Source organism: Patagioenas fasciata, chromosome 3, assembly GCF_037038585.1.
Source record: "Patagioenas fasciata isolate bPatFas1 chromosome 3, bPatFas1.hap1, whole genome shotgun sequence".
Lineage (NCBI taxonomy): Eukaryota > Metazoa > Chordata > Aves > Columbiformes > Columbidae > Patagioenas > Patagioenas fasciata.
In genome coordinates this window covers 95,225,890-95,238,754 of record NC_092522.1, presented here as the reverse complement: position 1 = coordinate 95,238,754, position 12,865 = coordinate 95,225,890, and the positions used below count along the sequence as shown (strand labels likewise).

The following is a 12,865-nucleotide window of genomic DNA, read 5'->3' as shown; positions in this document are numbered from 1 at the left end:
CATGCTGCCTGTGTGAATACTATCATAGGTTGTACAATATATAGTATCTGATTTTTAAACTCATTGAATAAAAGCATGAAAACCTAGTATCTTTCAGATTATGGTTCTTAAAATCAGGATTACAAGATAGTGATATAACTTAATTGTCTAATTTGCAGTAGAAAATAATTGACTTCAAGGTGGGGAGTCCGTCTGCAGTGAGCGGAACAAGTGTAAGCATACTTTGGTTAACTGGCTAGTAAGTCATAAATGCTAAAGGCTTTCTGGCATGTAGCAGGCTGTATAATTTTAGACTATACAGTACATAAAAATACACCACTGAATATAACAAAGTGGTTTTGATCTATCAAAATACTGGCAACTGGCATAAGGGAACAGAGCGTGCATAGATAAGAGGGTCACTCTGTGGGTGATTAGAGAAGGTAACCAGGGCCAGTGGTTATCTCTCATAGTGCCAGTGGGTTCGTGCTATTTGCAGGCACAGGATTTGGTCTACTTTTGAGATGGAGCTAACAAGACCATTCCAATATTAGAATAAAAAGGCCATAGGAGGTGGCTTATATGCTCTTTCAGAACATTGTTACTTCTGAGCAGCTTTTTAAACTTACGTTTGGAATGGTGCTCTTTTATTTTGGGTTGGTTGGTTTGTTTCCTTGAGGCTAGAGAGAAAAATATTGAATGCTCAGAACTTAACTGAGACTGCCATCCAGAGCCCTGGATCCCATTCACAGGTTCCCTGGGTAAAGCAAAAGGAGAGTTAAGCACCTTGGAGTACAATGTGCTGAGACAGCAGCTGCTGCCTGCCAGCCTAGAGGGAATGCTGAGGAAAAGCATGTCTAGTAAATCCTTCCTTTACCAGGGATTAAATGTTTTATAATGGCTGTTCTGGGATATAGCAAATGCTGCTGTTATGTACTGCTTCTTGCCAATCTTACTGCTCCTTTCTTCACTTCAGAAAGGTTAATAACTCCATTTCAGAACAGAGGTATTATGTTTATGCTGAAAAGGTGAGGGTACTGCGGTATGTCTATGAAGTTGTTTCAGATTTTTGGGTTTTGTAGGGGGTTTTGTGATTGTTTGGTTTTCTTATACTGAGTTCTGGGATGCCTAGCTGATGTTATTGTAGCATAACTACATAAATTACAACCTGAGTCTCTCCATCAGGTTTAAAGTGATTTTAATTTAAAAAAAAAAAAATAAATGGTTATGCCCTTTATATGAGGACAGTCTCACATAAAATGCTGGAACAGTCACCCAGATAGGAACTTCGTCCCCTCGCTCTCAGGAAAGAGACCAGGCCGCTGCGTGCCGTTCACTTGTGCCGTCCCTAATGCTCCTCTTGCGAACTTTGGAACAACTGCAGATCCTATGACCAACAGTGCACTGGCAGGTGCTGGGGGTCCGGCAAGCGAGGGGTGCAGGAGCACTCACAGGCTGCACAGGGAACACAACATGGACATTCTGTGGCCTAGACAAAGCCTTTCTGCTACGCTGCTAAGCATCTCCTGTCCTATATGTTATTGAAGAAAAAAACCCGTCACTGCAGCACTGTGTATGTATCCCACTTGGGATGATAATGAGAAATGGATATTTGTTACTGTACAGTGGGTTTATTGACTAAACTGATGTACTTAATTCTTTTCAAACCAGTGACATTTTCTTCATAGAGAATTTGATTACTCCAAAAAAGGCTGCAGCATTTTCTGTTTGCTAGAGAATGTTCTCTTCTTGGTATAAGTAGATGAAACTAATGTTTTGTTTTCTTTTTAAATGAATACTATAATATGGTTTTAGTCCTTTCATTATATTCCTCTAGTATCCACCCAATTTTTATTTTAAACTTTGTAACCCTTATATTTGACACTATTAAGCAAATTTTCTTTGTTTGATGTTTTCTTCAATCATCTTTAAGGCTCATTATCCAACTTGCAGCTGCAGGGATCTTCCAGATCTCTCTTGATCCGTTGACCATTTGTCTCTTAAAACTAAAATGTTCTTCTAGATTTCTCAAGGTTTGGGGTTTGGTTTCTCTGAGGGAGCAGCAGGGAGGAAGAGAGGAACTGAGTTTTAACAGCATCTTTTAAAATACTGTGGGCAGAGGACTTTTGAACCAAAGAAACCTGTATTCCATGTTGAGCTTTCTCAGTGTAGAGCTCATCCAACTCAGTAAAATGGACCCACTTGACTTCTTTCTGCTGTTGCAGTGAAATCACTTAAAATCAGCAGACCTGCTTTTAATGGAAATGTGCATGTGCAAGTATTTATCAATTGAGGGTCTTAATTGGCATTACAGGTGTTTTAAAATGCATTTCTTTTGTGTCATATGTAAGGCATCCTCCTCCACAATTGTTACGTTACTAAACATGACAAAAACAGGGCAGGAGGTGATTTTCTGTTGAATCAGGTATGACCTGAGTAGTAGTTGTCAACTTCAGAAGTATTTTAGAACTTCTAACAGAATAATTTCTTTTGTAGGGTGAAATGGGTGCAAAAGGACAGGATGGTGTTGCTGGTCTTCCTGGTGAAAAGGTATGTTCGTGTATATTAATATGTAATTTGATTCATGGGAAGGGTTAATTATGTCAGTGGCTTATCTGTAGCTATGTACAAAAATGGGAGGATAAAAAAACCTGTTTGTTTCTGTTTGGGGTTCGTGTGTGTGGCATTTTTCTTTTTTTTTTTTCTCTTTTCTGGAAGTAGGGGGCTGTACACAAATAAAAGGAAGCTGCTTGTTCTACTGTGCAGTTTATGGTCTGCAAGCCTAGAAAAGATCCCTTATGCTCTTAAGAGACCACTTGGTAGAGCTTTGAGATAAACACCACTGACTTCTAAGCGAAGACTTGGGAGTAGCTGTGGCTAAGCAAGCACATAAGCCTAGCTGTGTATTCAGGAGGAGAAGTTTCACGTCATTTCAGGATGTTTGTGTGTGAAGACAGTTGTATAGGTTTATTGAGTTCAGAGCTAGTTACCTGTGTTAGAGGAAGTCTTTAGTATAGAATACACCCCTCCTAACACTGAAGAAACAGTGTATTGCTGGAATTTCTAATCATTCAGTCTCTTGTGATATTTTTTCTGTTCCATGGTAACAATTGAAGGATTTTCTGCCTATACATGGAAGCCAGTTAATATATAGATGAATGAATTTCTCCAGATATATGTGTTAGTACACTTCACTGATTATTTTTTTCTTTAATATCAGTGGTATCTTTAGTCTCATGATTTAAGTCCTCTTTTTCATTACGTACCTCAAGTTTCTGTTCTTTCAGTGCCATAAATAAGTATGCCTTTTAAACGCAGCTGTTGCTGCAAGAGGCTCAGACTTTTAGTATTGTGCTTTACTGGTTGACATGCTGTAATGTCACGCATATGAAACATTTTAGTAATGGCAGAGGTTTTGGTTTATTTTGTAATTATCCAGATCTCTAAGTAATGAAAGAAGTAGAGTTTTACTTCAAGTGTCAAGTTTAAAACCTGTAATAAACAGTATATAGAATTATGAAACTATCATGGTTTACTTACGGTTTCTGTCTCAAATTGTGTTTTGTTAAAAGCGAGAGGGAGATATATGATATTACCAAAGAGATGAGTTTAAATAGTGATATTTGTTGCTGATGCTGTTATATGTATGGAACAGAAAAAAATAATAGAGATTTATTTATTTATTTATTTATCTATCCTTTTCGGTGTGCAAACCAGAGCATCAAGCCTATCATAATAGGAAGTCCAAAAAGGATAGAAAGGGCTCATTCTTCCTATTACATGATTACAGTTTGAACACTCCACCACAGGATTTAAATGATCTGAAAATTTATTACAAAGTTGATGGTATAAATATCCATGGAGTGTCATACTTTTCTGTGGGCATCTGTTGTTGCCACAATTTTAGTCATATATTTGACTAGAGAAACCTGTGTTTTGATCCAGCTAGACAGTTTTTACTTTACTATGCTCCCAGAAGTGAATTAGCGGAAAGAGTTATTGTAGAACACTGTAGATTGAATGAGATTGATCTAGAATGAAGCTGTGTTTTCCCTTGGGTCTTTCTGTAGCTCCTTCTCTGATGTTATCTTTCCTTAAAATTACCAGGCTATGCTGCTTTTCCAGTACATGTTATTATTACAGTTTCCATGGTTAATACTGTTTGGGTTTTTTTTGCTTAGTGCCTTGCAGATTCACTGTCAGGCCAAATCCCAAAGCTCCTGTTAGTTTATGTAAGGCTCAACAGTCAGATCGTATTTAATACCAAGACACTGTACTCTTCCTGAACATTAAAACTCTTCAAATTCAGACTGTATAAAAGCCATACTGTTGTTTTAAATTAAAGATGAACTACCATGGGATCTGAAACTGGCAAGAACAAAAGCTGTTTAAAAAAAAAAGGCAAAACAATAATTTGTATGTGTATAGCTAGATAAAGAAACTGAGATCCAGCCACCCCGCTTCTGCTAGCCAGAGTTGTCATGTCTATGTAGAGTGGTATAGTGCTGTGTGGAATAATTAACTCCTTTCCAGAGGTAAAATCACTTTATTTTCCTGGTGTTGTGAATAGTGTTAACCTGCTTTGTCTCTCAGTTGGTGCCTTAAGAGTTATGTGAATTTGTGTGCATCTGTTATTTTTGTGTTCCTTTTTCTGGGATGTTCTGGGTGCTAAAGATGTACACAAATTCAAAGACAACTGAACGAAGTAAAGGAATAAAACCAGTCTAACCACTGTTACATACAAACGCATCTCCTACGTTTCAGGAAGCTGAGGCGTAGACTGTGCATTGCTGGAAGAGCCTTCTCAGGAGCTGCTACTCTTTGTTTATCCTATTAATATATTTGTTTGCCTATATTTATGGGGGTTTTGCACTGTATTTTTCTGAGTTTCATGCAGGTGTTCCCCCTGAGTTCCTTATTAGAAATAGGAAAAAGAGAAAATGCAATAATTTTTAATGTAAATGCAGTTTGAGGCTTCAGAAAGCAGAGGGGCTCTTTTTGATAAATGCAAAAACTGTCCACTGCAATACTCCATTGTTCTTACTTTTTTCTCTGGGGAAAGACTCAGAGAATAAATATGTGGCAGATCTTACTCATATTGCTATGAGTAAGTAACAATATCAATCCATTTAGCCTATTTTAGGCCTATCTCATATCTCAGAGTGAGATAAACTTGGCTGTTAGAAGGCCTTTTTCTGTAGAAGTGATTAGCTCAAAGGTACCTGACAGTGTAGTGAAAAGTTAAAGTTAGAATAATCCTATCCAGTATTCTTTATTACTTGAGAGACTCTTACCAGGACAATCTCCCAGGAAAATGCTCCATGGTCATATACTTAATTTTCGAGATCTGTATAAATAATGAGAAGTCTGTAAGACTTTATATATGTCCTTGACTTTCAGGGATCTAAAGTGTGAAGAGTAGCTTGTGTATCTTGCATATCTTCAGTCTGTCTTCAAATGCGATGTTTGGCCTTCTGTCATTTTTAAGACATATTATAACTGACAACATGCTTTCCTATTCACTAAATGCTGGAGTGGTTTTGCAACAGTGCTCCTGGCTAATAGGTGCAGATCTAAGTGGTGTAGACTTCTAGGAGGTTTATAGTTCTGAAAAAATAAAAGGGCTGTAGTGCTTCTTTGGAAAGAAACTGCAATTGTAGACTACGGGAACATGTGGAATACATTGCTGTGATCGCCTTCCTGCAGTCAGGACTGGTTTGCAGCTGAGCCTTCTGGGATACTTCTTCAAGATATGTCAAATTATGGTATAAGATCTTGAATAATGCGGTAAATCAGAATCACTATGTGTACGAGGCCTTATGCCTTGGCCAGCTCGAGGTGTTCAGCAGAGTCTGAGGACAAAACAATCATAGAATCACAGAATGTCCTGAATTGGAAGGGACCCACAAGGATCGAGTCCAGCTCCTGATCCTGCATATGACAATCCCATAGCAGGAAACAGTGTGTTAGCCTACTTACTTTTCGGTGATTAGCAGGTGAAATTGTCTCTGGATGCACTTCAGAAGCCATGTTGTATAACTGGATTGCAGCCAGGGTGCTGGGTATATGGCCTGAAAAATTAAATCTGTTCCAGTCTGAGGTGACCGGAGCGCTCTAAGGTGCAGGATGACAGTCACCTATCTGCTGCAAATCAGGCTCCACAAGTTAGGCAACCCTAATTAACAGTTAGAATAACCTCGTTATGACAACAAGAACTGATGGCTCTGCCTTTAAGAATGGTCTTCATATACCATTGCTGTGTTGTGGGTCACACCACTGGTATAATCTGAGCAAGGTCGATACACTGCTGGAAAGTATTTCTGTTGAAAAATTGTGATAATTTTCCTAGTGTTCCTTTCATACTGAAATGGTAAGAGAACTCTCCTGTTGGTGGGAATCCATAGGCTTCTTCTTTACTGTAGACATAGTGTGTTATTACTTCCATACACATTACATTTGTGCAGGTCCTTTCTGTAGCACCTACTGGGGAATCGATAGAGATAAGGATAGTCAAGTTCGCTGCTATTCATTTTGTCTTCTGAGAGAACAGCGTGAGTCTTCCTGCTCTTCCAGCCTAGGAAACAATTAGACTTTGTGCTAGACGTGTGTTGGATCCTCCTTTTGCAGTAGGCCTTTCAAATAGTCTGACAACTTTGAGTCTGACACTTTGAACCATGATGAGAATAGCAAGTATTCCAGCCCTAAAAATGTGTTCTCAGAGCTTCTCTGAGGAGAAGAGAAAAAAAAAAAAACATCACCTTGAACACCCTGGGTTTGATTTGCCTCTGTATAGTTGAGATATTTCTGTTGCCTGCACTTCTTGTGTCACTCAGCATGAGTAACATGAGTCTTTTCCTTCTCTTTGCTTCTGGGTGTATAATGCCAGGACAATGGAGCTCCAAATTAAAAATTTATTGATGTCCTGGATGCTAGGTGATTTAATTCTGTTTGGGTTTGGGTTTTTTTGTTGATCTGTGATGCCTTGGTAGTCAAAATGAACATCTCAACTGTCTTGACATACCACATTTTAGGGGATGGACAATCTCTGCGTACTTGAAAAGTTTAGGGGGAGTCTTCCTGGGTCTGAGAGACAGGTTGCCACCATGGCTCGTACTTTGATACAAAGTACTAAGCCTACTGGGGAGTTATGGCTTATGTGTGTTACGGGTCCTGCCAGCTGAAAAGCTCTTAAGCTTCTGAGAAGCTGCTGATGGCAGCAAGGCTCAAAAGACTCAAGCTGCTGAAGGTGAGTAATTGGCTCTGTTCTTGACTGTTCCATATCTGTTTTTTTGGGTTTTTGTTGTTGTTGTTTTGAGTGTGGAAATACTTTTTCTTGGTCATTACATTCTGAAAAACAGAACTGATTTAGACAGAAATGTAATTTAGAAAATTCAGAAGACTTACCAAACTAAACTGTTTTTCTCTGTTCCCCTTTATCCTAACTTCCATAGTAATCACTTTCTTGTGGTTCATGGTGTACAATTCATAGTGATGAGATGGTGCATCTATGTTTCTTAAGCTACATTTTGTGAAATACTTGTGACACTGTTCACTTTTAATACTTGAATTTCAAATAGCTTAGCTTTACTGTTATGGTTTTTTTACACAATTTTCTTGCAATATAGATTATGAACAAACATCTTAAATTATTAAATATATTGAGTAAGCTTTTTAAAGTAGCTGGTTTTGCATAATAAGCCTGAAGAAGCAGTGAAATACTGAATATGCTGTGCATTTGCTACTGCACTGCATGGGTGTTCCCACAGTGTATTAGTAAAATAAACAGTTTAGACAAACTGAAAGGAGAAAGAAATGCTTATGTGAATAAAAACAATGTTTATCACTGCACAAGTTAGATTTATATTCTAAATCAGACTAGCAAAAAAACCCTTGAGTGTACATTTCAAGAGTTTTACCAACTGTATGAGTGCTTTTTGTACTTCAAGAGTCATGAAAATGAGATTGGGTTTACATTAAACTGTGCAGTGGATATCTGTAAAAGGATTGTTCCCTTGCATGTATTTGTGATGATGGCCCAACAGAGTGTACATGAACTTACATATTTTGTGAGCTAGAATATAACTCAGCTAGAATCTATAAAGCTGTTTGTAGTGGCATTTTTCTCATTTAACTGTATGAGATGGTTATAACTTCAGTTTTTTGAAGTCCATTATCAGTATGCTGTCTTCAGTGTTGGCTGACTGTGAAACCGAATACTGATGATTTTATCCTTGTTAAATTTGATTATCTTTTGGTAATAGGTTTCTCTTTATATTTGGTACAGGTAAAAAGGTTTCCAAAATGTGATATACATACCATTTGTGGTATACATGCTGCATCAAAATGGAACTTTAACACTTCCTGAACAGCCTACTTTGCATTGCCTGGTGGGAAGATCTCCCCTTTCCCTTAGTGGTACCTCAGAAAATGAGTTGGAAAACTGCTGCATTATAAGATTTATTTTTTTTTTTTTAAGAAATTGAATTCAGGATCTCAATATAAAACATGGCTTAGAAATGTCAAGTGTTTTGTTTTCCAGCATGATTTAAATATGTATTACACTACTTTAAAATTTTGAAAAGAAATGTAAATGACATGCTAGTATAGTGTGTGACTTCAAGTTGCTTTCAGAGATTATTTTAATACCCATCGCTGTACTGAGTTACTCCAGGGTCAGGTCTTCAGGGCCAGCTATGTCATAAAATCCACAACCGGAAACTTGTTGAACGTACATCCGAATCAAATTGAGTCATCATGAAGAACCCATTGCTCTAGCTAGACCATGGAAACCCTGTCTAGAATTTTCCACGGCATATTTGACTTTGCAGAAGAACCGTGGATATATGGCCTATTATGTCAGTTCAGCATATGCTCCTGGAGCATCAATCACGCATGCAAATGTACAAATCTGAGGAGACACCGGTGTTGAGCTTGCAGTAATGCAGTCTTTTCCTCGCAGCTGTCTCAAAAGATCTCTGGGCACAGTGCCTTCCACATTTCATGTGCTGTACAGATCCTTAATAGGGGTCAGGATATTTCCGAAGTAGCTCATCAGCATCTCTGAGAAAGTTTCCAAAAATGCACGTGGAACGCTGGATTGGTGCTACTTAAAGCCACCTTGTGCAGTTTGTCTGTCTTTCATTCTTTGCCATCCAATTTCTGAGCTCCTGTCATTGCTAGTGGTTATATTTCAATATTTTTGGATCAGATATGAACATAAATTGTGCAAGGTATGCAGATTTTGAAAAATTATTGTACTGCTTTACTATTGAGCTTCCAACAGAGATAAAAAGTATAATCACTAATACAGGAAAAAGATTTCACATGAGAAGGCTTTTCAAAGTAGGATAACTATGAGCTGTAAAAATGTAAAGCCAAGACAACATTTTAATAGGAAATATGGTGCATATTTTTTAAAACTAGTTTTTTATAGGTAAACTAATAAATACATTAGCCTCAAAAAGAAAGACAGTGGTTTTCCAGTTAGCAGCTTTATTACCACTGAGTTAAAGCCTGGCTCTGGGAATTGCTGGCCTTTGGAAGTCAGGCAGTTGGACACCATCTACTACAGCAACAATTTTGGTGTGAGTTTTGTATTTGTTTTGTTTTTTCAGTGATTGTGTATAATTAACACACATCTGATTTTAAGAGATGGATCAATATGAAAACAGTAGTTCTCAGTAGCTCTCTGACACATGAATATGCTTTCTAAAAATCTTACTTGGCAAATAGACTTCAGACCATTATGTTTTCCAAAACTTGTTTCACTGCTTCAGCATGTATAATTCTTGCTTGCTTGCTCTCGCTCTCTCCTTAGTGTTAGAAGGAAGTGTTTTGAATTGCCTTTGATCATAAATTTGATTCCAGAGAGCTGTCTGCTGTGCTGACTTATTTTTGCCTTATTAGGTGATTTTTGCAGTTCACAACTCCAGGAACTGTTGAGCACTCTGGTTTTTCAATTCCTAAAGCTAAACAACAACAGTTCAGTTTGGTTTTCGATAGAAAGCTCCTTGGAATCAAATTACCTTGTGTGCAGTGACACTGCTGGGGTGTTATTTCCATTCTAGAGAGAACAGCACTAGTGAGCGCTGTAGGTTGTGTACTGTTCGTGAGCGGAGACTATTTTTAATTAAAGAATCACTACTTTTTAAGGAAAAAAAAAAGCTTGAATTTGTCAGCTAACCCAGTTGAGGAGAGTTGTGGCATTGTGTTCTGTCCTCTTGTGGTTTCCCTCAAAATCAGATTAGTGCGTCTCAGTAGAACAAAAGTGCAAATGTGTTTTGGGAGCCAGACGCTAATGCCTGTATTGCTCAGCATCAAAGCCATGGGCTCCTTCAGGCGAGTGACACTGGTGAGATAAGAATGGGGGTGGAAGGTTGTACCCTCTGGTATTTGCAATGAAACTGTGATAACCAGCCGAACGTGTCCAGCCTCGGGGCCTGGCGTGCAGCGGCCGCTATTGTCATGTGAGGTGTGGACAAAGAAACCAGAGGTCACCGGCCGTTTTACAGGGGTCTGGGCTGCTGGGAGCAAAACTGAGGGTGGCACGCTGCCATGCAGGACAGGCCTTTGTTAGCCTGTTACAGGACGTGGAAGTAAAAAATAATGCGGTTGTTAAATAATGAAGTCGTTAAATGCAGCTCTTTGTTCCTTAATCAGAGATTCATGAATACTCCAGCTGTGAGCCTGCCTGGCTCTGGGATTCTTAACTGTGTTTCAAAAGCTTCAGTCAGGACCTTACGGACTTTGAAAGGGCAGGGGAAGGCTTGAGGATTTTTCTTCAGTTGTTCATAAATTATATTTATTGGGTTCTTTCTGTGAGGTTTCTGTGGCACATAGGTTTTTGTTTTGCCCTTTTTTTTTTTTTCCCTCTCCTTCAGTTGTGAGAGCTCGAGACTGTAGGTTGTGAAAATAATACTCTGAGCTTTTCACATCTCATCAGAAAGCAGGACTTTGAGAAAAATACCCGTCATTGCAAGACTTAGCATTTTAAAAGTTGGCAGCACTGTGTTGCAGGAGATGGACTAATCAGGGAGGAAGGAACTTTCCCACTGTACTGCAGCATTGTACAGCTTTGTACAGCTTGTCTGATGTGTTTTTCTTTTTTTTTTTTAATCTTTTGAGGCATTAGATATTTAACTTCACCAAATAAAGATGTAGGACCTGCTGAATTATTGATCTGTATTAGGATAATCTAAAAATGGATATCTTATGTTTCTGTAATTTATTGAGTTTATATATAACAATGTTTCCTCCATGGCCAAGAACTTCCATTACAAGTAGTACATGAGATTTACAAAAAAAAAAAAAACAACAGTTAACCTCGTGCAATAGAAAATTCATATGTAGTACACATTGTACAGAGGTTATAGATAGTACTGTTGGCTGCTGTAACTTGTGACCTAGTAGCTCCTTGCCCTTTTTTGGTAGGTAAGTTGTATTAGTTGTATAATTATTTAAATAAATCCAGCAAAAATGTGAATTTTTAATGTCAATTAATATACTTCTTCCACTTCAATATAATGTAAGTTTTACATTCCAATTTCCATATCTTTTTTGTTTGTTCATTTGTTTTTTCATTCATAGATACCAAGTTGTTGGACACAAAACCTACTTTTTGTTCGTATAGTAAAATCATTCATAGGTATTGAAGAAAATGATTTCTTACTTTAGTTCCCACTGCTAGACAGTGTTTATCAACACCTAAGGTTCATACTACACGTTTCAAGTCTGAATTGATTAAATCAACGTGACACGCTGAGGCTGGGCCAAGTCTTGTCTAATCAGCAGTCAGCACTGTTGCTCTGGCATGAGGCTCCCAAAAATAGAAACACAAGAAGTCAAACAAGTAAGTGGAAGGGCACTAAAAGAAAAAGTGCTGCTAATTCCACTGTTGACTTTCTATCTAATGGATTCTTGTTCCCAGGCCACGCTAAGTAAAGCAACTGGCTCGGGGTGTGTTTCTGCAGATGGCTCAGCAGTGACACAGGCAGCCCAGCTGGTTGACAGGTGTTTGATTTGTATTTAACAAGTACCTCACACAAGCCAGCTTTTTTTTTTTTTTTTTTAACTGAGAAACTAGTTAGCTGATACATTTTCTTCAGAATTAACACCTCTTTCTCTGTGCTCCCTTTTTGTTGCGAATGGCAGCTCTTCCAATTTTCCCTTACAAAGGAAGAAAACATTGTTTTAGTTTGCAGCAAGAAAGTCACCAAATAGCAACTCTGCTGGCAAAAACAGCAGTGGAAATTACTAGTAGAGTATCAGGATGCTCTTACTAACCATCTTTGATTAATGCGAACTCTCAGAGCCTCAGCTAGGAGGATGTGTAATGTAACAGCGACGGTGGCCAGTTTGTCTCCCCCCTACCCCCATTTCTTCATACTTTAGTCTGAGAATTTTTCTTTTCTGATATCAAATCCATGAGGTGGAAGACAGTGAGACTTCAGGAACTGTTAACAAAAATGTGTGGTTCTTCAGTGACAGGGTTATAACGCCAGTATTGTGAAATAGCCAGAAGAAAAACCAGCCCGTAGAATACAGTGTACTGGCAGTACTGCTGAACGTCAGAAGAATGAGAAAGGAATGCAGCTGGAGAAATGGCTGTCAGAGTAATGTTGGTTCTCTAAATAAACATTGGGTTTTAGTGAAAGGATGATTAAAAATTCATGTGGAGACCCTGTGTCTCTTGGTAGTGGACTAGCTTCTTTCTCTCAGGCATCCCAGACATGGGATATGGACTAGGCTAAGAAGCTCAGAGAGGTTCAGGGGCTGAAAGGAAAAGTTACAACTCTAGTAGGCCGAAATGTCGCTGTTCCCCACAAAGCTGCTCAGAATTGATAGTAATGAAAACTTATGGACATACCCTTAGGGAGCAGTTCCCAGG

At 38.4% G+C, this 12,865-nt stretch overlaps 1 protein-coding gene across 10 annotated transcripts in view; it reads left to right on the top strand.

Moving 5' to 3' along the window:
• COL19A1 (collagen type XIX alpha 1 chain) overlaps positions 1–12,865 on the top strand; it is a 189,340-nt gene that overhangs the window by 44,693 nt on the left and 131,782 nt on the right. For all 10 annotated transcript variants that reach the window (XM_065835269.2, XM_071806921.1, XM_065835270.2 and 7 more), the window contains one exon: positions 2,476–2,529. In XM_065835269.2, the coding sequence (XP_065691341.2) occupies positions 2,476–2,529 (54 nt within the window). The remainder of the gene's footprint in view (positions 1–2,475; positions 2,530–12,865) is intronic.